General features: G+C 29.7%; 4 protein-coding genes and 1 long non-coding RNA gene across 8 annotated transcripts; 1 reads left to right on the top strand and 4 right to left on the bottom strand.

Annotated features, from left to right (window-relative positions):
• Positions 1-38: 38 nt before the first annotated feature.
• LOC117230233 (nicotinate phosphoribosyltransferase) lies at positions 39-6157 on the bottom strand. 3 transcript variants are annotated; one of them, XR_004492730.1, is made up of 12 exons: positions 5554-6157; positions 4921-5091; positions 4721-4847; positions 4296-4507; positions 3557-3675; positions 3286-3479; positions 2413-2598; positions 1269-1494; positions 866-1186; positions 654-782; positions 254-591; positions 39-207 (listed from the first exon to the last, which is right to left on the bottom strand). XR_004492730.1 is itself a non-coding variant. In XM_033487416.1 (11 exons), the coding sequence occupies exons 1-11, from the start codon at positions 5621-5623 to the stop codon at positions 514-516; spliced, it is 1833 nt and encodes a 610-aa protein (XP_033343307.1). In that variant the 5' UTR covers positions 5624-6157; the 3' UTR covers positions 39-513. The 3 variants fall into 3 exon arrangements, 2 of the variants coding, with proteins under 2 accessions (XP_033343307.1, XP_033343308.1); XM_033487416.1 differs by having other exon boundaries at positions 39-591; XM_033487417.1 differs by lacking the exon at positions 2413-2598 and having other exon boundaries at positions 39-591; positions 5554-6148.
• A 4348-nt stretch (positions 6158-10505) lies between these two features.
• On the bottom strand, positions 10506-14959 carry LOC117230245 (serendipity locus protein H-1-like). Its single transcript, XM_033487437.1, has 5 exons — positions 14798-14959; positions 13455-13688; positions 13157-13386; positions 12682-13062; positions 10506-12608 (listed from the first exon to the last, which is right to left on the bottom strand). The coding sequence occupies exons 1-5, from the start codon at positions 14957-14959 to the stop codon at positions 12263-12265; spliced, it is 1353 nt and encodes a 450-aa protein (XP_033343328.1). The 3' UTR covers positions 10506-12262.
• Positions 14960-15576: 617 nt separating this feature from the next.
• LOC117230249 lies at positions 15577-16614 on the top strand. The gene is made up of 2 exons (XR_004492733.1): positions 15577-16012; positions 16200-16614. It is a non-coding gene; the product is annotated as an uncharacterized LOC117230249 (long non-coding RNA).
• LOC117230246 (cilia- and flagella-associated protein 20) lies at positions 16603-17728 on the bottom strand. Its single transcript, XM_033487438.1, has 2 exons — positions 17058-17728; positions 16603-16985 (listed from the first exon to the last, which is right to left on the bottom strand). Exons 1-2 carry the CDS (start codon positions 17331-17333, stop codon positions 16680-16682), a joined length of 582 nt encoding a protein of 193 aa, XP_033343329.1. The 5' UTR covers positions 17334-17728; the 3' UTR covers positions 16603-16679.
• A 93-nt stretch (positions 17729-17821) lies between these two features.
• Positions 17822-25147, bottom strand: LOC117230244 (double-stranded RNA-binding protein Staufen homolog 2). 2 transcript variants are annotated; one of them, XM_033487436.1, is made up of 10 exons: positions 24976-25147; positions 24431-24506; positions 24073-24281; positions 23441-23983; positions 23142-23350; positions 22732-23067; positions 22102-22630; positions 21764-21972; positions 21477-21657; positions 17822-20946 (listed from the first exon to the last, which is right to left on the bottom strand). In XM_033487436.1, exons 2-10 carry the CDS (start codon positions 24484-24486, stop codon positions 20936-20938), a joined length of 2283 nt encoding a protein of 760 aa, XP_033343327.1. In that variant the 5' UTR covers positions 24487-24506; positions 24976-25147; the 3' UTR covers positions 17822-20935. The 2 variants fall into 2 exon arrangements, with proteins under 2 accessions (XP_033343327.1, XP_033343326.1); XM_033487435.1 differs by lacking the exon at positions 17822-20946 and having other exon boundaries at positions 21160-21657.
• Positions 25148-25217: the final 70 nt, after the last annotated feature.

The raw sequence follows: 25217 nt of genomic DNA, 5'->3' as shown, positions 1-25217 counted from the left end.
AGAAAACGGTACTAACATATAAAAAGAAATTTTAAAAATATCGACGATTATTTACATTTAATTTACATTACCGATTTTATAATTTTTGTTCTCTTATATACAATACATTCAATCTTCTTTGTTTACATGTAAAATACTTTATAAATTGTGCATTGTTAATTCAAGTTCACCCGTTTCGTATCATCTTAAACGTCAAAAGTAGCTTAGTGTATAGTTCTACACTATTATCCATTTTATTATGCAAAAGTAGCTTAGTGTATAGTTCTACACTATTATCCATTTTATTATGTAATCTAAAATTCTGTTTCCTAAAGAAAATTTATCTTGTACTTGTAGAACATAATATGAACATATTATGATTTTTATAAGTTATCAAAATATACTACTATAGTAAAATGCTTGTACAACTAGAACCTGAACCTCCAACTTGATGTGTTGGTAGACCATTTCAGTAAGTATGTGGTCTTCATTCATTGTTTTTTGATAATGATATTATTTAATGATATTTACAAATCACGAAAGTTCACCAATGGGTGCATTTTGTAACCACAAATCATGTATGAAATTATATAAATCATCACTAACAGCCACCTGTATAAATTCAATTATTTTAGAAAAATATCATGTAAATGTAAACATTTATTGAAACTTACTTTATATGGTGTAGGATTTAAATTTCTTTTGTGATCATTTCTGAGTGTTTTTAATGACTCTTGAACTCTATTTCGTATTTCTTGTAATGTAGGCAAAGGTTGGCATAATTTACCATTTTTCCAGTATACCTAAATGTTTGTAAAAAAGTATTGTAAATCTATAAAAATATTATAAAATCGTGCTTATAAACGTTGATACTTGTTCAATTTACCTTATGCAATGATTCCACTCGCGATGGAATAACATAAGCTCTTTTTGATTCTTGGAAAGGATGCCTACAAAGAACTTTATGTTTTACTTGTGGAACTTCTTCTGTTGATCTTTGTAACAGATCGATCAAAGCATATCCATCCGCTCCGTATAATCTGAATGCATCTTTCTTTCCTGGTATTGTTACTTTACCAACTTCCTGACTGAGTTTAATTCTAGGTTGGCCATTAATTTCAACCATTTTATAAACGCAACCTAATGCTGGTTGCCTTTGACATGTTACCAAATGTGTCCCAATTCCAAAACAATCGATCTTATGATTCTATAAAAGGAGATCCTTTATAAGAAGCAGAAAAATATGTTGCAAAATAAAGTTGAGATTTCTTTCATGTATATTTATTTACCTGCTCATTTAAACTCAGAATAGTCTCCTCGTTAATATCATTTGACGCACAGATTGTTAATTTTGCAAACCAAGGTATATTGTATTTGATGGCAATTCTTTCGAAAATATTTCTTGCTGTATTACTTAAATACGCCAAATCACCGCTATCAATTCTTATACCAACTGCTTTATAACCCAAGTCATTTAAAGCTAGTGCCACTGCACAAAAATTTAGAAGACCACTCCTGAGTAAAAAATTTACTTATATATTACACATATAAATTGTATAAATGTAAAAGTACACGAAAGACATTATCAATTATACATGCATCTATATGGTATTATGAATGGTATTATATAGCATTATGGAGTCTGAAACATAATGTAAGTACACAATTATTTTGTATTTTATGAAAAATATATACATATTATAGATTCTTTAAATAATATTAAAATCTACTACTATTAATACTGTAAAGTATATAATATGTACTATTATTAATTAAATGAAATGCATGACTTTTTAATGGTTTTATATGAGTTGTAATAGGAAATGTGAATAAAATATGAATTACATGCAAGCTATCAACTTTAAGATTATGCTAATTATGATACAACAGGAGAAAATTTTGTGTTAGTAAAGCAATTCTTTCATTTTATTAGCATATTCTCTTTTTATCATTGTATGTTTCTCATGATTTTTAGTTAACATCATTTTATTATTAATACAATTCAAACAGTTAATTGTTATTTTTTTACATGGCTGAATTGGGAAGGGTACTATATAAGGTCATATGTAGTATAAGATTTACAAAATTTTGTACAAAATAACATACAATTTTGCAGATCCTTTATTACTGTTTTACGAAAAGAAACAAGCAACGATTTATAAATTTGCCCGCTTTACAGAATTTCGATTTTTCTTATAAATCAATTAAATTGAATTAAATAGAATAATATTGCATTTGAAACATGATTGAGTGCATTACATAGTTTTAATTTAAAGTTATTAAAATAAAATCTAACAAAATAAATATTAAATAAACATCAAATTAAATTTTAATAATTTATACTTATTATTCATGAAAATAATTGATTAATTATGTTTGCTAAATGAAAAATATGATTTATCCTGCAAAGCAGACAAGGAGACAATATCGTACCTCACATAGAGCTCACCCAATTCGCCTTGACTTAATAAGCCATTCTTGTCATGAGAAGCCGATTCTGATATAATTGGATTGTTTCTGACACCATTTTGGGCATGTGTATTGGACCCATTTGTTAGATGTTTATTCTTTACATTTAGGCTGGCTATACATGCCTGTCTCTTGGCCGAGGATTCGATGCTATAAACACACTCCTGTTAAGCTACAGTGTGTATATGTTTCATCATGCCTGCTTTGTGAATTATTAATTAGTGTACTAATACACATATCAAACCCAATTAAATGTACTTTTAGTTAAAAGTAAAATTAGTCACAAAATATCTCGAATATCTTTCTAGTACATTTTTTGTTTCTCTTTTCCCAGAATATTTTATAGGATTTATTATCTTTAATCTTTATAAAACAATTTTAAAGAGTTTATAGTATTATTTTAGAACTACTCATATAAAACCATATAAGTAATAGATATTTATATACTTAAATTTAAGTATAGATACTTTTGCTAAATATTTTTAGTTATCTATTCTTTTCACTACTTTATATTTATGCATATTAAAAACAGCACGAAAATTAATATTTAAATTAGGTACTATAAGCTTGCAATTAGCAGAAGGTCCTATAAATAAATTAATAAAGGGTAGAGAATATTATTGAACATATTAATACAGCTAACATAGAAACATGGCATTGTACATTTAGATAATATTCCGAATGTATACATACATGCAAATAATCAAATATGCATACAAGTATTAAGAAAATATATATATTCATTTCTATATATCAAATATGCAAAACAAGAGTTCAAAAGAGTTAAGAAGAAGGTGAAATAAAAAAGATATAGATCAAGTAAGCAAAATATTATACCTTTTCACATCATATGTATCTACAAGAGCAACAAATCGTTGAGGGTAAGCAATGGCATAACTAATCAAAGCTGCTAATTCTCCACTAGAAGCTTCAGAAACTAATGTTCCTACATCAGCTGCAATAGAATTCCGATGTTTGTAAGCCAATTCTAAAAGGTCATAAACTTGTCCTGTTCCTTTATGTGCCAAAGTCTGAAAAAATATATAACACATTAAAATGAAATACAATTTCATTTAAGAAAGTTAATTAATAAATAATATGAGCGAACCTTTTCTTGCAAATCATCAATGCCAGTGAAAGATGTGATATATGAATGTGCATGTGTTCCACTTACAGGAATATTATAAAGTTTTCCTGCTAAAACATTACTTGTACCATCAAAACCACCTGGAAAATATTAATTTTTTTTAGAAGAAGGTAGAGGGAGATATTGGTTAAAATATATCTTCAGAATAATATATGTTATCACTAATACATTAAAAAAAAAAAGAAATAGGCACATCTTAAATATTTGTTCATTATAATTAATTCAGAAAACAAGGGAAAGAACTTGTATTTAATACCATTCATTGTTTCGTTCAATTTAATTTTGTTCTAGATATGAATTTTTCATAAAACGTGAAACAGCTATGTATATAAAAATATATTTAACTTATTTTAAACTATTATCTATCACCAATATGGTACAAACTGTTAAAGAATGATGCTGTTTGTTGATTGTTACTCAAGAAATTATAAAGCAAATGATGTTAAGAAGAAATAATATACGTTTTATAAATGTATATGAATATTCTTACTGTATGCAATAAATAATGTAATAAAATGTAATGTAAAATATATAAAATAATGTAAAGTAAAATGTAATGTAATAAAATAATGTAATAATGTGATATGTTGAATAGTTTAAATATAATGTTTTATGATTTGAAGAGAAATGAACTTAACTGAGTACTACATTGAGATTTTAAAATAAAATAAAAGGAAATAAATATATAAGAAATATTTACCAATATAGCTATATTTAGAGGCACTTAAACCACCATCAGGACCCTGAGCTCTTCGAAGACCAAATTCTAGCAATGTTATATTTTTCCCAGCAACCATACGATATCTAGCTGCATTAGTTGCCATTAAACTTGCATAGTTAACTAATGTCAACAGTGTTGTTTCCAAAAGTTGTACCATTATTAATGGACCTTCTACTCTTAGTAATGGTATTCTGCATAACATATCAATTTGTATTGAGGTTTTAACTTATTAAGATTTGATGTTTCATCAAATATGTAATGTTGATAAGCATTGGAACATTAACTCTAACTGCTGTCATAAGAGCAAGAAAAAGTTTCCTAAACGATGATAATGATGATGATGATTAACATAACTGAATATTATTTGCATGATGCATGCAACTTTTAAGAAATTTTTAACTAACCTTGGAAAAACAACTGAACCTTCTTCCATAGCATATATTGTCACATCTTTTGGGGTCAGATCTTTCAAATATTCAAAAAACTTTTGATCAACTGACGATGGCATTGTTGACTTCAAGTACTTAATGTCTGTATAATTTAATATTAATTATAAATCTCGAAGGATTCTTTAAATGTAGAGATTTAAATAATAGATACATACCACTAGAGGAATAACGAAATTTTTCTAAAAATTTCATACATTCTTCTAGTCCAGCAAAGATTGTGAATTCGCCTTGGAAAGGATTTTTGCGAAAATATAAATCAAATACAGCATGATCATTCATTTTTTGACTTTTCCAATAAGCATATGCCATTGTAATCTGGTACAAGTCTAAAATTCAAAACGATGTAAACAAACATTATCTCATACATTATCTAAATAATATTCTGACATTTGCAACAACAAACTTTAATTTTAATTAGAGATTTATTACATTACAAAATAATATGTTATTTTTGTATTAAAATACAATTTCTTTTTATTAGCAAAATAATTAACTATATGCAGAGCAATCCTGTACAAAAAATATTTTTATCAATTGGAATTACATAAATTAAAGAAACAGTTCTATGATTAAGATACTGAGTTTTAATTCTGAAAGAAAATACAAACAGAAGAATTTTCGCTATTCGTGTGTATCACACACTGAAACACCACGTGTTATATCATGACTTAATATATCTATTAAGTAAACGATAAGATAAAATAGATCTGCACGTTTTAAGGTTACTTCTTTTTAACATTGTTTTTTGCAATTATTAACAATTGTTAACAAATACAGAGGGCAAGTACCTGTTAAAAGTGGTTGTACGACACAATTTTGACGTGAATGACACCATGATTTATTCTCGTTATCTGACATTTTTCTTAAGAATTTTAGTGATTTAACTGAAGGTGTTAATGAAAGGAAAAAAAATTGTAAGATAGCTTTTTCTCTTGATAATAATGAATGTTACACCATTCACTGAACAACAACGGTCAAGCACCGTTACCGACGAACTAGCATGTTTCGACGGTGAACTCCGTATTATACGCTCCGCGTATTCTCAGAATCGATAGGAACGTTTGAAGGACGTTATGAACGACGCGACTTGTTATTCCGCCATTTCCACCAATAGTAAAGGCTCCCCTTAAGAAACTGCTAGAAATTAGGTTGCCACTTTAGTACTAGTACGTAAATGCGCAGAAAAAGAGTGATAAATTTTCTCTGTGCTATCATTAAATTCTTTCCCTTTTTTTCTTCTATCCCCTCTTTTCATCGTGTGAATTACAATCAACCTATTTATCGAATATTTTGAACGAATCTTATTTTAGAAAACATAAAATTTGTCATCTGTGAATGATTTCATGTAACTTGATTTATATGTACCGCTAAATTATCATCATGGATCATGGATTAACAGTTAAGTAGCAATCTTAGATGTGTATCAGTTTAATATAAGTTGAATATACATACGTATTTGCACGGCCTGACTTACCGCTCTACGATACTACTGAAGTCAGTACAAATACGCTGCGACTATGATGTAACTTAATGTTAAATTATTATTAAAAGCCAAATATGTTCATTATGTACATTTTTAAATTTCCCATTGCTATACATATAAATCCATACAATCGTGTATATATCTTTATACAATGTTTAATGAAATTCATGAGAGATTCCAAGTTGTATGATTGAAAGCTATTAAAAAATATAACATTTGTTTCTATTTAATGATGATAGCAGTGCCCTCTTGAACTATAAGTAACCAACTAATAACATTAGTGAATTTACAAATTGCAAGTCGTAATTGTAGAATTCTATTGCAGACGTGCAGTTTTTACAATTATAGGAGTTAGAACTTTTATGTGTATTTTACAAGTGTTCATAGTAGAATGATTATTGTATGTTATAATTTAAGTAAGTGAGTAAAGTTTGTTTATCTGTTATATAGCGTAAATTATATAATATATATTATATAAATAAAAATTGTATAAAATAAAATATAGAATAAAGTTTCAGTGAAAATTAAGATATAGTATGCATACAGTCCCAAATCAATTTTCTTGATTAGCTACAGCTTCATTAAAACAAAATTTATTATATATTGTCGATTCATTTCTTTATAAGGAAAAGAGGATCTTTGGTTGTATCACAATTCCAGGGATGCCTTGCATATACATAAGTATATATAATATCTGCAATATAATATAATAGTTACAAGTTACAAATTACATTATATTACAGTTAACAGTGATATCTATATATCGACAAGTACAAATGAAAAATGAGAAGTAATTTCTGTTTATGATTTAATCACGGCCATAATTCACTTTACAAATACTGTTCGATTCAAAAGAAAACATTTACAGATTATTATTTTATGCAATTTGTTTCGATAAAGGATTAATTTGTAAGTCAAATGAATTGCTATTTCTGACGCTCCTCCAGTTAACCAGACCAGATAAAATTGTGAAACAAATTGCAACACTCCCGTAGATAAGATTTTTTGGGTACGTCTTTCTCGATTTGTATTGTATCATTTCTTTGTTTTGAAGATGGAACCGCGGTTAACGGTGTCATGCCACGAAAAGTACAATTATAGCACGAGACTTATGGCGATCGAGGCATCTTTCGATTAAACACAAACTTATCGTTAGGGGCAACATGTCCGTACACAACGACCTTGCCGTAATGATACAGCATTGCAGCTGTTCATTCTTCGATAACAAACTTTTTTTAAACATCGAAAATTAACGTATAACTTTGGAACAAACGCCTCGATCGCGTGCACTATGATGCAACTTTAAACTTGGATTCCTTTCGTATCTATCAATTTAATTGCGCCTTAAGTTCCATCGCTACGATGTTAACCACAAGTTACAACATTGTTGTCGTCGCGATTTTCAGATGCATATGTACTTATATGTGTATATGTGTATACTTATAGAACAAGTCACAAGTTTCTTATCCATATTATTTCGACCAAACAACTTTAATATTTGCACTATGACAAATATCAAATAAAGATATTCTATCTTAACGAATTTATTTTAGCGTGTTTTATTGAGGGAAATAAATTTTTCTTTCAATAAATCGCAATAATTCCTTTCACATCTTTAAAATCTTGCAAAATCGTGATATACCGTGAATTACATTTTCGTAAGACGACCAAGAAGATTGACGCAAGGTTCTGGTAAATTAATCAAAAGTATACGTTCTCTACTGAATTGAGTAATTATTTAAAAAACATCTAAAAACATGTATCCAGTGGCACGATCACGGGAAGAAGTATACTGTAAGAAGTAACATTTTTCGTCTGTCTCGACTGTATATTAAATATACTTTTATAACATTAATCTTTTATTATGCACGAGCTTTTATGCTGACTCGAATAAGCAGGAAATCTTAACGACTGACTTATAAAGTTTATAAAGTTATCGAACTGTTCGACTTTTACGTGTTCATTCCGGCTCTGGATTGAAACCAAAGTAGATATATTTGAAGTGTTTGACTTCTTTAACTCGGTTAATTAAACTGAGCTAACATAGTTTGCATACGTCATATGATCGTTACTTCAGTTTCATCTTATCAGTGTAAACGTTTCAGTTTATTGACTTTAATTATTAATTTCTCTCTATCAGCGTTTACATTTCACATGAATTGTTCTTTGTTAATCTGTTAATCTCAATAATCAGTGAAATGAGTTTCTCTTCGACGCTCGACTATCATTGACCAAAAAGAATCTTATTCGTTCGTTATTCTTACAGATTAGTGCATTTTATAATTGAAAACGGATCCTCGTCGATTTTTTAGTTTTTAACTAATTAATACACAGTAGAAAGAATAGTAGTTAACGACGATTTAATTTGAACGCTGATTCACGTCTTCTTCTGATCTCATATTATATATATACATATACATATGTATATATACAGTACAAAAGGCGAAAAGATCAGACTAACGAATGAAAGTGATTACGCGGCGAATATGTACCGGTTCTTACACGAATCTGACTAGAAAAAGGAAATTGAATTTTACCATTTCTGTACATTTGCCACGATTATGTAAGAATTCTATCGCGTTTCTATTAAGTTCCATTTCATTGAGCATGTGAAATGCAATAAATTCTAGAATATTTTCAGGGTAAAATACTACTAGCTTCTCTGAAATAACCAGCATTTCCCGACGCGACTGATTATTCATATACAATTATCATAATTTTTCACTGCAATGTAAAGTACAAGAACATAGATATCGTGTCCAGATATCGTTTAATATATAGATAAAGGAAGCGAGTTTCCACTTGTTACATGTAATACATTACATGTAAATATGAAATACGGATAAATACGGAAAAAGGATAAGGAAATTTTATGTAGATAAGACAAGACATTGAGATAAAATCTATGACAAAGAATGATTAATTTTTTATCAAGTTTTTGTTTTACCGAGTAGAACTGTAAAATTTCGAGTATTTTTACTGAATCGCGAAAAATCAATGATAAAGAATGCGTTTAATATATTCGAGTTCGCGTTCGTCCTGCTGGATGATTATTTGATGATTATATGAAATGAAAATGATAATTAAGCAAAGGATAGAACATAATGGAATAAAAGCGTAAACTTTTACTGCTGACCTTTTATACAATCATTTTATTATGTGTCACAATTGATATTATCGACAACTCATACCTCGAATCTACATATAATTATCCAATATTTGTCTGCCGGAATACACTACGTTAGTTCACTGCTTTACTGGCACTTCTGAGATATTGTTTTAATCGCTAATTTAAATGCTAATCGCCTCTGTGTTACGTGAACTTTAAAAAAATACTCAATTTTTGACTCCTTATAGCAAGAGTTGAGCAAATCTATTTAAAAATATAGCACTAATAACTAAGACAAGATTTTTATAATTAATGTTTTATAAATAAAATAATTAAATTATAATAATTATATTATATTAATTTATATTATAAATTATATTAATTTTTATAAATAATATAATTAAATTTTATAACATGTTTTTATAATTAATTAACATAATACATAAGAATACACTGTTTAACATTGTCAACAACTATAACATAATCCGGAAGCAATGTATTTGGCAGTATTAGGGTTAAAACGAAATTCAGAAGGGAGAAAGATAATTTGCTCATCCCTGCTTCAAAAACTAGATGTAAAAATTGAGCCGTGAGAACGAGATTATCTCTTCATTTTTTTCTATCAAAAATTGATTATTTTCGCGGGTATATAATTATCCAATAATCTTCGTCTACTTAACTACGTAACTGACAAGCGTCTGCAAAAAGGTAATTGCAAAATATACGATTGTATCTCTAAATAAGCTAGGGTGGCTGTTCGTCAAAGCTTCCGCATTATCAAGTATTTTTTGTGTATAAAACGTGAGAAAATATTTTATCGAAACATTTATTTTTAAATACTTTTAAATATCATCTGATTTAAGAAATAATCTTAGAACCGAAGCTAAATACACGATGAAAAAGACCATTGAAATTTGTTTTAAATTGAATTCGATGTGTTAATTACAATACTATTCCATTCTTTCTTGGTCCATTTCATTTTCAGTATGGCGAAAGCTTGGCCACCCTACTACACTAATTTAGCAATGGTAGCACGCAGTTACACACGGTTTCTTCCGTCTGTAAGTACTACTTCTTAATTACGTGATCGTCGTACATTATTCTGTGACCGTCCATTATCAAACATCCGCTTTTTTTGGAGTATCTAGCACGTGTGCGATGTATACGATACATATGGAAGCAGAGGCTATAATCCTCTACATTTACATGACTTCTTCTCTAAAAACTCTTATCTAAAGTTTCCTAAAAGCTACTCAGACTTTAGTTAACATTTACTTTTCTTTAATCGTATATCTGTTTAAAAGAATAACATTATGATCGTTTGTAACGGTAGCTACAGCCTCTACATTATTCATTATACTTAATACTGTATTTTGAATAAACTAGACTCATCATCTTTCGTCACATACAGCCATTGATATTGTATACTAATCTCTTACATTTACGCAATTACTCTAATTTGACACAGAATTTCGTATACAGTCTTAACGTTACTTAATGATGATATTGTTCATGTATTGTGCTAAAAATATGCCTCGAACTACAAAATTTTCTACTTTTATTCCCTAAAGAAATGCTTCCTTTTCCGGTTCTTTTCTTTTTTCGCCTTTGGTCATTTTTTAATCATTTCATAAATATAAATACTTTATCAAATATCGTTAAACAGCTCTTTTTATATGGACAAAATAACACGTTCCTTTTTTTAGAACGTTCATCACCATTCAAATCCATTTACGTTATTCTCAAGAAAAAAATAAAATCGTTCCTTCGGTGATACAACAATCGTGAAATAAATATCAAATAATTTCAACGTCCAACCCTTTGTACCTTTTGTCTCTTGAAAATATACTAAGTACATGTTGCTTAAAAATATCACATACAATATACAGAGTACCCGTTCAAGGTTTCAAAAAATATTGTAAATTCCTTACTCGTATTTAAATATTAAAAAAAATTATATTTTGTCAAATTTAGACCAAATTTTGAGCGTACGGAAATAAGTAGTTACGTTACTATTATTATTTTGTTTTATATCTACAATATCCAATACATATATACTTAAACCCATCGGATATGACTGAATTTTCTAATATACCACCGATTTATAAAAAATCACAGTTATCTTACGTTTACTAAATTTTCTTTACTAGTCAATTTTTTACGCAAATTACGAGAGATACACTTTAATCTTAATTTTAAAGTTTAATATTTCATTGTGTTCATTACCGATGGGTTAATTTGTATTACATTGAAAATTATTTGAATAATACTGCTCTTCGACTGAATAATGTTCGACATTACGTCGTTAACGATGGGCATGTAAAATAAAATTTTACTTTATATATAATTTTTTAACGATCGCATTGTCATAAAATCGTTTTTAAGAAATGGTAGCAAGGGTGGTCTATAACTTCTACCCTTAAATATGCAGAAGAAAATGTATACAAGTTAAATATTGATAAACGGTAAAAAATACGAATTTCTTATTTTAACTAGAAAGTTTAAAACCTATCGTTATTATCACTTGTACTATATATGAGTCAATAAATAATAATCACTAAATTCATCAACAACAATGGAAGTATATCAAGTTTGATAACATCAATAAGTTAAAAAATTAAGAAAAATATATATTTGTTTCTATTTTATAATATGTAAAGAAGACCTAGTTACGCCATAAGAACAAACAACTAAGTGCTTGTCAATAACAATAAGTACCTAGTACTATGTTCAAACGACTCAATTAAAGTATACAAAAGTTCCGTTGCTCCTTGCGTTTTAGCACCATTAATATTCAAAATTAAAGCTCATGTTTCTCATTCCAATAGCTAATACACATGGATACGATAATATCGTAAAGTATTTTATTTTTCTAAAACCATTCTTCGTATTGGTTACCCATGGTTCATCTCATTAAATCTGCTGCTCTTTGTCTATCTCGATGTACTTCTCGAGGATGCATTCTTTTACGATGTGAGAAACAATTTCCAGAACTCGCGAAAGCTTTCGGACAATATGGACATTGATAAGGCCTTGCACCTGTATGTTGATTTATGTGAAACTTTAAATCTTGATTTCTTTTAAAGGTTTTATCACAAAGAGGACACGCGTGCGGCCTCAAATCCGAGTGCGTTATACTATGAGCTCGTAATGTAGAATTTGTTGGATAAACTCTCCCACATACATTGCATGGAAATTGTATTCCTCCATGGTACTCCTTGTGTCTGAATAAATTTGACTGTGTTTTAAAGCTGTAATGCAATAAACACTTTTATTAATAGTCACTTTATTGGATACTCAATCAAATTTAACTGAAGTACTCACATTCTACCACATATGTCACAACCATATTTTCCCTTAGGCCGATGAGTTTCCAAATGTACTTTTAGATTTCCTTTAGTAGAAATTTTTTTACTACAAATTGGACAGATAAAATTACTTGATGAATTATTATCGGTATTCATATGAAGTACACCATTAGTAGAATACACTTGTTGGGATCTTAAAATAGGCTTCCCATCAAGTCGTTTATCTTTAGGCAAATGAGACCATAAATGATTTTGTAAACCAATTTGAGATATAAAGGATCGAGCACATATTGTACATTCATGAGGTTTAGTTGATACATTAGAAAAAAGTTCTTCAGTATCTTCTTGTAATTTATCATTGCTCTCTTCTTTTGTTTCCTTTTTTATTTCATCAATTCTATAGGAGATAAATGCAATTGAGTAAATATATAATCATACATGTTAAGAAGATACTATACCATGTTTTGTTATGTTAATATAAATATTCTTACTTATTTGTTAATGGTAATGGTTCTGGGGAGTTTGTTTTTGTTATTATTTCTTCTGTATCAGATGCTTCTGAAGTTTCTGATGCTGAATTCTCCATACCATACTGTAAAAATAACATTGGGTCTACCTTGACTTCCATTTCTTCCATACTTGGAGTATGACATTTATCATCTTGTGACATTAATTCTGATGGTCCCAGTGGTTCGCCTTCAGCCAAAATTTCTATTGCCCCCTAGAAGATGATGGATGTTAAATAAATATCCACAAAATAAATTAAAGCATATAATGATTGTAATATACTTTTGTTAATATTGTATGTAATAATCCCCGGTCTTCTATCCTTCTTGTGTTTTGCACATCTTTAACACTTTCTCTTTCTACATTCTGTATATTTGTATCATCACTATTACTATATAACTGAGATTTTAACTTCTCCTGCGTTCTATATGCCATCATAGCAAAGCGATGAATACTTTCTAATCTTTTAATGCACGTAACACATACCATTTTTGATAATTTATCTTCAGAGGACACCTACAACACAATATAATTACAGTATTGATAATAAACTGATATAAGAATAAAAAGTACAAAAAATATGATATAGAAAAATAGTGATTAGAAATTAATGAAAGTATTAAAAATTATTGAAATAATAAGAAAAATCAACATTTTTAATATTTCATTATTTATTGAAAAAAAATCTTTAGACATTGAAAATGCAAGAAAATTTTTAATAAAAAATCGATTTTAAATTATTTGTAAAATTAATAAATTTTATTTACTTTATTATAAAACAAATGATGTGTGTTTTCTGGCAGTTTTTTTTTTATACGAAAAATAACCTGAATTTTATCTTAATAATTCATTTTGTTTATTTTAATCTTAAAAATGTTTTTTAATATTCAAATTTTATTAAATATTTCATTTACAATTTTTCTTTATCGGAAAATTACGCATTATTTATGAATTATTATATGAATAGAATTATATTTATAGATGCGCTAGTTATATAGTGCATATAGCATACTTATCGTAATCAATAAAATGCTAATTTTTAACACTTCTGTATTCCCATCAAAATGGATTCTTCCATTTTCCTAATTATGGATATTCGATTATTCCGAATGCAATGTATACACATCAGAATTATAATTGCGTTAATTTTCACATTAATTTACATAAATACATAAAATATATCGTTTTGTTTAAAATTCATTTTTAAATACAGATGATTTTACAATACGATTTTTCATTAATCAACCGAATTAAATTGTAAACAATAATAAAATAATAATTTCTATGTGAGTTAATTACTTTACATGTACTATTTTTAATGTCTTATTTGCCCAAAAAGATGTATTTCGAACTTGTATCAATGCTGTGGCATTTTACAAAATTTCGAAGTTCTGTAACAGTTCTCAAATTTTTTGAGATAAATATACATGTATCTCTTGACATGTACAGAAAACAGGATACAGACGGGATTGAGCGCGAAACATCCGGCAACGGGGTACCAAGTGGAGTTTTCGAAAAAAAATCCGCACACATGTTAGGCCTACACACGAAACTGTATGTATATACATGTAGGCGCGCATACAGCGGCGATCGCGCTGATTTACACGGAGCGGAGAAAGACTTACCAAGATGTAGAGATATTTTCGTATTTTGGTCTGCAGGTAGTGCCGTCTACCATCCTCAGCGAAAATGTGGACCCCGTCGTTTCTTGGTATGTCACTAGCACAAATTCGGCAGTGGATCTCGTCCTCCCGATCGCGCTCGAAATCGCGACTCGCCGTACCCATTTCAAAAAGAAAGAAAAAAAAATATGACGAGATATCACCACGCTAAAGAAATGTTTTTTTTTCTCACTAATTTATATGTACAAGCACGATTTAAAAATGATTTATGTTAAATGATTCACGCGGCCCCGTTTCACAATGTTAAATTCATTGCTTATTGCTTATTTTCCCTCCCTTTCGTTATCTTAGCACCGTGATGGAAAAACGTCGGAAACGTCCGATATAAAACTTTCAGCAATGCATCTTTACGACGTGCCAGCGTGTCTGAGAGGGTTGATTATTCTAACGATTTTTTTTACTTATGAGTCTCCCGGATTGGGTGAGATTACTCCAGCACAACGTTGACGCTTTAAAAACGACGTCGGCGCCGGGCGTCGGCGTCTCTCCCGAAACGAGTGCTCAATACAAAATATATAATAGCATTCGTCGATTTGAAAAACATATGTATATATCCAATTGTTTTATTTATGGATTCCGGTCGTATTAACCGATATTTGCTATTAGAATATTATAATGTATTTTATTATCATTCGATCGTTATTTAGGCAGGAATTAAAGATTTCACGTGGATCCATGAATTCGTATTTCTAAAATACTACCCTTTGCTAGAAATAAAGAATAAAATGTATCAACGCGGTACTCTTAATTGGTCCGCCATCTTCTTTGATTCATTCGTTCGTATTTTTTATTTTCTTCATCAATGATTCATCGGAGTTGTTTTATACTCTCCGCCTTTATAGAATTGTGAATTTATCTCACTAGAAATAGATCTCGATCGATATATTTCTTAGAAATTGCGCCACATCGATAAATTTAATGACAATTTTTCCAAACTTTCCCGCCATTTTTCTGAGCATGTATTACTACGCCTCATGGTAGAAGGGATGAATGTAGATGTTTTTGTCGCAGTGAAAAATAGTTCCAGGTACTTGCGAACGAACAGCCTCCCCCTTGATATGCTACGTCCCCATTTAAAAAAATCAATACTTAATAATTAGCAATTAATACACTTTCCAAGTATATACAACTGCTATCTTATTTTCTGCAGTTTTTAATGTACGTATGTGCTTTCTCCTTTTTTAATGCGTATGTGTTTTCTTCTTATTTATATCATTAACATTTAAATTATATAGTTTTATATGAAATTTCTACAAAAGATTATATATTTTTTACTATGTTTCGTTATACATAAAGAAAATGTTATTTTTGATTAATATAGCAAAGTGTGATCTCTTAATTTTAGGAGAATTATGCTCTTAAGGTTAATAGATAAACGAATGTTTCGAACATAAGTTATTTTTATGAATTTATATCATTTGTCTCAGTAACAAAAATTAAATTTTGCTTCATACAAAAAATACAAGTAATTAACCAATTAACTCATACCTTTTATTGAATAAAAAATACAATTAAGGTGATTAATTGAATATAAACGGAATTACCGTATGTACGCATTATGTCATCATTACTTAATAAACATATCTTTTAATATAATTTGTACTGTAATGTTTAACAGAAATATATATACGTCAAAAATGAAATATATTTAATGAAACATGTTATTGTTGTAACATGGTAATTTGTTAATGTATTAAACATATATTTATTAAATAAGTATGAACTATTAATAAAAGTCATGAAATTGATTAATTTATAAATATTTGTTGTTTATTCTTGTTTCTTCTTAAACATTTTTGTAAAGTGTTAGGAAATTAGTACTAACTTAACATTTTGCCTTATTTTGAATTGGCAAAAATAATTTAAATTCTGCTGGTAATTCATCTTCAGAATATAATCTATCAGAAAAGTATACTCTTCGTATTCTACAGTTTGCATGGATTTGAACTCTTAATGTTTCCACATAATTTGTTCCATATGCACGTCTAGTAAAATCAGCTAAATTAAACTGAATCTGATTCCATCCATCATCCAGTCTCATTGGCATTGTACAAATAAATGGTTTTACTCTAGTTGTAGATTGATAATTACTAGCACGAAATCTACGGCGCACATTCTTGTCATCAATAACCTAAAGTCAAATATTTATGATCATTTGATATATTGTATTCTGTTACACACGATTAGTTAAATATTTTCTTACCTGGACTTCAAAAGTAAAATATTTCTTTAAATTCTTAATTATCATCACTAGAAATGGTAATTTTATACCTAAAGTTTTTCTGGGATCTGCTGGGCAAGTTATATATGTAGTACTAACATTACTGCCCAATATTTCCAATACTAAACTTTGTATATCATTATCTGTAATTCGTTTTATATGTCCGTTTCTTACTTTTTTATCCCAAATTTGTAATGGTTTGCTACCAATACTATACAATATTGATAAAAATCCACTTTGAAATGTATTTTTAAACATGTTCACTTGCTTATTTTTGTCTTTGTTAATTTAAAAAATAGTTCTTTCTGTCGTGTTTCTTGTTTACAGACATGCGTCAAGAGATCTCAATGAATTTTATGCTTTCGTTTTTATCTGTAACTTAACCTTTCATTTTATGACTTGAGGTTCACTAAAAAGTTACATGTTTTTAATAGATTTATTGTTAAAAGGTGATTTCCACATAATACTTAACATTATTCAATCAACAAAAGCATTTCTAGTTTAAATCGACATCTTCTTTGAGAAATTTGATTTGCTAAATAACTTTAGCGATAAACATAACCTATACCGTTTGTGTTTGATCAATGTTGCCGTTAAATTTACAGCTATATCGAAAATCGATCGATTATCTCGAATTTATCGATTTCAGTTGTTCGATATTGGCAATTTAAATTTAAAATATGGACGATGTACGATTGTACTTGTTAGAATTAAATTTCAGATGTATAAAACAAAAATATAATGCATTTCAAAGTTTTTACAGTCGTTTATTGATGTCAAATACAAACCGATAAAGTTTAAATAAGCAATAGATATCTACGTATTAGATGACCATTCTTTAAAAGAGAGTTAACGATTTTTCGCCATAAAAAACTTTATCAGTGTAAAATCTTTACTGCCATTATTTATTTCTTAGTCTTTTTCCCGTTCGATCATGCTTTTTCTTTGCTCGATATTACTGAAAATTACATTTTATAACTGTATTCTCTTAAGGAATAAATAAGAAAAAACAAAGTAACTGATTTATTTTAAGCGCAACTTTCATTTTCTATACCACAACATTAAAAACAATAAATCGCATAGTATGATCTTTTTTCCCATCATTAGGAAAGCATTCTTTTAACATAAACATATACAGCATTATCAGATTAAATTAACGGGTCATTTAAACGTTTTTTTAATAGAAATTTTTGGATAATTCACTTACATTTTCAACTACTTTCATTGAAATAATTTCTTTAACTATCGGTACACAATTCACATAAACTTAATGTTTTAATTATACGAACATAAAATCGCTTTAATTGTTGAAAATACTAAATTGAAATTTTTGTGCATTTATTTATCAATAAGTTGGAACACAAAACGAAGTACGTATGTTTTTACGACATAATAATTTACAGTTTAATAATAGTCAGGTATATAAATTTCCATGCCAATAGTACAATTGTCCGATAGTTACAGATTTAAAAGGAAAGAGTTACTTGTAAAATAAGTATTTATGGTCTGCCCAACGAGATGAAAGAGTAGACACGAATAAAATGTGATTACTGTGACTGGAATCACCACGTTTATGTCTACTCTCTTGTCTCGTTGAGCAAACTATAGATCGTCACCTTTTATTCTAATGCATCCACGTTTTCTCGGAATCACATTAATCGTTGTGTTCCATCGAGATACTTCCACTTCAGACATCTTAGTAATTAATACTTTATTCGCTTATTATTACGACTAACTATTGTATTACAGTTTACGCGGATAAAATAGGTCCTGCAACAGGGGTACATTTTCGTAGGATTCATGTTTCTCTTTTTCTTTCATTTTCTTACTTTTTTTACTGAAAAAAACTATGCGAAAGAGGTTCACCACGACTCTTTTTCATTGTTTCTTTTATTTGGAACACTGAATCCCACGTGAAGAAGGAAGGCTCACCTATGAAGCGATATTTCAGAAAAAGGAACATTCATTAACTCGTCCTCGAGTGAGCTATAAATTATTCGGAAGGTTTCGCGTTATGAATGGTTATCTGAAAGAATAAAATATTATAAATGATATAAGTAACCCTTCTTTCCTCTCATCTCCATGATACAGAGCGTATTACATATCGTGGAAAAGTAATCAATTGCTTTACTGAAATTTTACGATCATTTGTTTATGTTCTTTTTCCTTCCTTTTTGTTTAAGGGTTCATTAATATTTAAGAAATCTGTAGAATGATGGAGTGAGAATAATGAATATAAGATAAGTCTTCATAAGAGAATCATATAATAGTATTATTTTCTTTTGTTCTTATATAGATAGAACGAACTCTATTTCTTGACATTATCTTCATTCATTATTGGATATTCTTTATATCATGACCAATTTAGTATCGTTATAAGCTTCTGGCAATAAGACAAAATTCGACGACGTTGTCCCTTTAGCGTAGTCTCATCGGAATCTTGAATATAATTAAATCAAACATATTTTATTAATAACCATGATTCAACGAGACAAATTTTGAATTATTACCATCTTATCTATAATTTCCAATACATCCAGATTATCTTCCATTTTCGTTTTAGATAACGGATGTATGAAAATTTGAATGTCCTTTACTTCTCAATATCTTGTAAAACACGAATATAACCCCAGAGTGCTTCTAGGCCCCATAGAAAAGCAAATTGGGGCAATAATATGAATATATCACATTACCTTTCTTCAATTTTACAAATTCTAAAACAAAAACTCGGAGAACAATCGAATACGTTTAAAGAGTCCCCAACCAATTGCCAAACCTGTATCATCTTTGTATTATTTACCTGTGTGCAATCTTGTAAATCATTATAATTAAATTGATTTAATAAAGCATCCTTAAGCATTTGGTGAATATTACGATGATAAAAAACTGTTTTCTCAGTTGGAGACACTTAATACACATAATTCTTTTCAATTTCTTGCCGAATCTCATTTTGGAAAATGCGCTTCTTTTGTATTGATCACTATATATAATTTCAAAATTAATCATTATTAAGAATTTCATTTCGCTCAACAAAACATTGAGTTTTTTATACGGAATAAGACTAGTCTATTAAAGTTGCTTTACATCTATGTAAATGAATCTAAATGAAGATCATGAAATTGTTTCACTGATTTGTACGCGTTCATAGCAGGTAATAAGACATAAAAGACATTTTATTCGCGAGAATGAGAAAGCCAAGGATTAAATAAAGAAATTAGGAGATGGCCGCATTTCATCTCAGATTTCAATATTTTTCGCTTAATGTTTCTACAATGCTTTTATGATCATAAACCACGACTCTCTGGAAAATGACCATTTCATTTACGATGTTTAAACAGTTTATGTTTACTGATTGTGACCCTATCAATGAAATTGTTATAATAAATATAATAGAATCAATAATCACTGTTAAGATCACAATCTTGATCAAGCACCAATAACACCTCTTACTTCAAGACGTTATTATATGTTTAAGCGTAAAAAATATGATTTAAATTATATATATTCATTTATGCAATTGTAGATACAAATTCTTCGTGCCATATTTATAATCGTTGCAGAAATCCATGAAAGGCTGCTGCAAACGATCAGTTGCCGCGAAAGAAAAGAAGAAAAAGGAGAAGAAAGAAGACTGTATTATTTATTGGTGCTTGAGCAATTTTTTGATGCGATTAAGGCACTGCAAAAGATTTATCCTTCATAAAAAGCTACTGATCTTCAAAATCCGCGATCCGTTAAGTTAAAGAAGCAATGGCGTTATGTATGAAGATCGAGAGTCATCGGTGATTCAATATCGAAGTTACCGTGCAATAAGGCCCAAGAAAGATAGATCAAGAAGACTCATTCTCCCTCCGATTAGTTCATTCAACAACTGTAATATATGTAAATACATTAATAAAAATGGAACACATGATTAATACTATATAAAAAATAATTTTTTTAAAGGAAAATATACACATAAAAACAACATACATACTAATAGGAATAAAAAATTGATGATATATAATAAAAAATATTAGAAACACACAATACTGGAAACAATGACTCTTACGCCTGTCTATTTAACAAATTAAAAAGAATTCAATCAAATCGTTATGAAAAATTTTATCATAGTATTTCAGAAGATTTAACATTAAGGTTTAATATTAATGTTTACTATTAATACTAAACCTATAATGAAATCACATATCTTTTAAGTTTTGTTTTCAGACATTTATATTGTTCTCATCAATGACTTTTTGAAATGTCCTTAAATTAATTTTCCTTTGCAATGCCTTAAAAGGGCAATGTAAATTAAGCTTATATGCAAATCTTAAATACTATATAACTACTTATCAATAGCTCCATCCATTATATTGTTTTTAACTTGAATACTAATATGTATTCCATCCCCAGACGCACCTTTTTCTTTTTTTGTTTGTGAGTTGGATGCATTATCAAGACCCAGCTTACTTAAAGTACATAGAGCTTTCAATGCTGCTTGATTACGGCTCGCAGTTCTTGTTGGCCCATTGCCATGACAAACTTGTGGTGGATCTGTACTTAATGTTACAAGTGATAGATATTCTTTGTTTACTGCTCCCTGAAAACAAAATTGATTATTAATTTGTTATTCCACATTATATACAACTACATGTATTATTTGCTAATATATATTTTAAATTATAGACGAAGATAGCTATATATACCTTTGGAAAATCGTTAAATTCCACGCTGAAATTAAATAACTGAGACAGATATTTCAATTGATCTTTGGGAGAAACAGTGGGTGGGTTTTGTTGCTGTTGTCCTCGTAGTTCTTCAGCAACAATTTGTACGCTAGGTCCACTGCCTAATTTAGATTCCTGACCTCCGTCTACTAATAAAAGTCCAGGTACTAACTGACGTCCAATAGTTCCTGATTAATGTAAAAATTTTTGAGGACACTTATGTATTATACCAAATAATGTGATTTTTAACTTTTAGTATTCATAATTTGTACATAATGGATGTTATAAAAATTGTTATTAAGTGTACATTATCTTACCTCCTACTGGTGGATGAGATTGAGTTTCATTGATCTGCTCATCTTCTAGGAAGGTAACTTTTCGAGGTTTTTGTTCAGCATTTTCACTTTCTCCTGTTTTAATCGATGGCTTCGTCGGTTGTGGTTGGGGCTTAGTGTAACCTAACTGTGTTAAAAGAGCTTCAGCCGCAGCTCTCTTAGCCAACTTTTTATTAGGACCGATTCCTTGAGCAGAATATTGTCCCATAGTAACCTCCATAACGAATTCTTTTCGCCTCGGAGCACCCTTTTCTTCAATCAGATTATAGACAGGTTCCTTCTCTCGTTTAGCTTGTTGTATTTGATCCAATCGCGAAACTGGATTAACTTCTTCTGCAGAGTCAGAGTCAGAACGTGGTTCTTGATAAACTTTTATAAGATTTCGCGACTTTTTCTTTGTTGCCGGTGGTTTGCGTTTTACGCGTACTAAACGATTTTGAATAGTTTCAGGCAATGGAGGTAGACGATTGAGTTCTTCTAACATGAACTCCGCTGCGTGTTTCTTCGATACCTATGCGTTGAATCGCAAATATATTATATATCACATGCTTTTTAGTTTAGTACAAAGAACCTATATAAAATATGTTATATTTTAAATACAAAAAGACTTACTTTCTTTGAAGGTCCTTCTCCCAATGTAACTTTATCTCCAACAGTACATTTCGTCCTGAATGTCCGAATATGAGGCTTACCAATTTCTGACACAACTTCAAAACTAACAGGTAAGCCACGTTTTAATGCTTTTTCGTGAACTAATGATACAGGGCTCTTCAATTCTGCAATTGGATCTTTAGCTTCACCTAATGTACCGTTTTCGCCACTGTTACAATTATTTGCTATTTCTTCTGGTAATGGCAATTGGCGCAATTGTTCTAAAGCTTTGCTTGCCGCATCATGTCGTGCTGCTTGACCTGTCAGACCTCTACCAATAAATTCACGTTCTCCTACCTATAAATTAATGTTTTGAATAAAATTTTGTATCCAGAAATACAATTATAATGATGTGTTTATTACTCTTTTACCTTCAAAGATACAAGATATAATTGAGGTTCTGTATGGAAACCTCGATTATATGTAGGAAAACGTGGATTAAATATTCGAGGAAAGTGTCCTAAACCGTTTGTAACATATTGTTGTAATCCTGCTGGTGGAGCTTGTCTAAAAGTATAGACAGTGGCTTCTCCTCTTTTCATAGCCAAAGCATTTAATTCAACAGTTGGTGGCAAATTTCCTATAATGGAGAGAAGAGTTTAAAACTTCATAATATTTACATTTTCTGAATATATTTTTTGTAATCAGTATACATATGGTATGCATTTACCAGGTCCGCCAAAACATTTCCCCGGGTGTCCAACTCTCATAGTCTTTGTAGGTTTTGGCGGAGGTCGTTGATACCACGTCTTCGTTAATGCTTCAGTAGCAGCACTGTGCTGAGCTTTTTTTATGCTAGGACCTTCAGCAACATATTCTTCTTCGCCCAACTTTAGCGTTACCGTAAATCGCTTTTTGTGCGCTGGTCCTTGTTCATTAGTCAACCTATATTGATGCTGAATTTTATTAAAACGTGCTAACTCATTCAATAAGCACATTGGTGTTTTTTCTTTCATGTTTGCCAAAGCTGAATCAGTCACATTAACGTGATTTTGAGTAGGTGGACTTTGATCTCTGGACTCTCCACTGTTTGTTTCATTTGTAGTTGGTTTATTTGATTCTATGCTTTGCGGTTGTTGAATGTGTTGCGGAGGCGGGGGATTTCGTTGATTATTTTGTGGTGGTGGATACTGTGGTGGTGGTACATTTGGATTTTGTAGAGTCACAGAAACAGTATTTGCTTGATCCTTTAGACTGACGCTAACCATGGTGCCTAAAAGAAGTGACCCATGTTAGTTAGCTTTCTAGTATTAAAAATAATTTACTAATGTACGATAACACGCTATAATTTATTCAATGTACCATTCGCATTATGTGCATTCATGCCCATCAACATTGGTTGCCTTGGATTTCCATGTGGTGGTCCAGGATGTTGCATGTGATGAATGTGTTGTTGATGGGGGGGCATGGACAGTATTTGTTGATGTGGATTCCGATGCGGTAACGGATGCTGAGGCTGATGTAAAGGGGCCATATTTGCCTGCTGCATAGGACGCATCGGACCACCCATTCTAATAAAACATCAAATAAAATAAATATAAAAATTTAAGTATTTAGTATTTAGTGATCACTTCATATTTTATCATTATGAAATAAAAATATTTAAATATACATCATACTCTGGTATGAACTACAAAGAATTTTATATTATATTACAAACCTGTTATGATCTCGAAGTTGGTTTTGCATTGTGTGATGTTGGTGACGTAACATCATGTACAAAAATTATGCAAAACCTAAAATGAATAAAGATATTGAATAAAAAATATTGTACCAAATTCATTTAAAACAAAAGAGTTTAGGGTGATACCATCTTTTATTCTAAGATGACATATTTGTAATGATATTTCTTCTGCATTGACTATTCTAATATAAAGAATAAGTATTACTTCATCAATGTAAGTATTACACATAAACGGCATACTTTTGATTTTGTTATTTTAGGTAAACTAATATATTGCATGAAAATGACATTGTAATGTTAAAAACAATGAGTAATTCAGAGGTAATAGATATTTGACAGTAATTGTACATGTAAATCATATTACACATATTACGAGCTGTATTTAGAAAGATTCGTTTATAATTGATAGGCGTAACAGCGTTAATCGCGAGTAAGAAATTTCTGTTCTAATGAACTAGTCAATAGACAATGGGCTTGGCCCGGCTATTTGGCAGCGGAATTATGCGGTTGAATTTTCTTACCAAAGTTTATTCTATTTCACGAAAATTTTCAGATTATTCGACAGCGAAATTTCCGGCGAAACAGATCTGCCACTTAAGGGAACACTGCCAGGCCCTTTATGCGGCTATTGGCAAACAGTAAAGAAAAATCGTCTGTAGACTAAAATGCGGCCATTTTGATGTGAGCCTCTCGGTCACCGTCTCTCATCCCTTCCAGTCATCCTACTTGCCGATTTTTTTAAAAGTCTCCAATATCGATTATA

This window comes from Bombus vosnesenskii, unplaced genomic scaffold (assembly GCF_011952255.1).
Source record: "Bombus vosnesenskii isolate JDL3184/JDL3185 unplaced genomic scaffold, Bvos_JDL3184-5_v1.1 scf7180000013266, whole genome shotgun sequence".
Classification (NCBI taxonomy): domain Eukaryota; kingdom Metazoa; phylum Arthropoda; class Insecta; order Hymenoptera; family Apidae; genus Bombus; species Bombus vosnesenskii.
The sequence above is the reverse complement of the archived record's forward strand: the minus strand, read 5'-3'. Positions and strand labels throughout refer to the sequence as shown.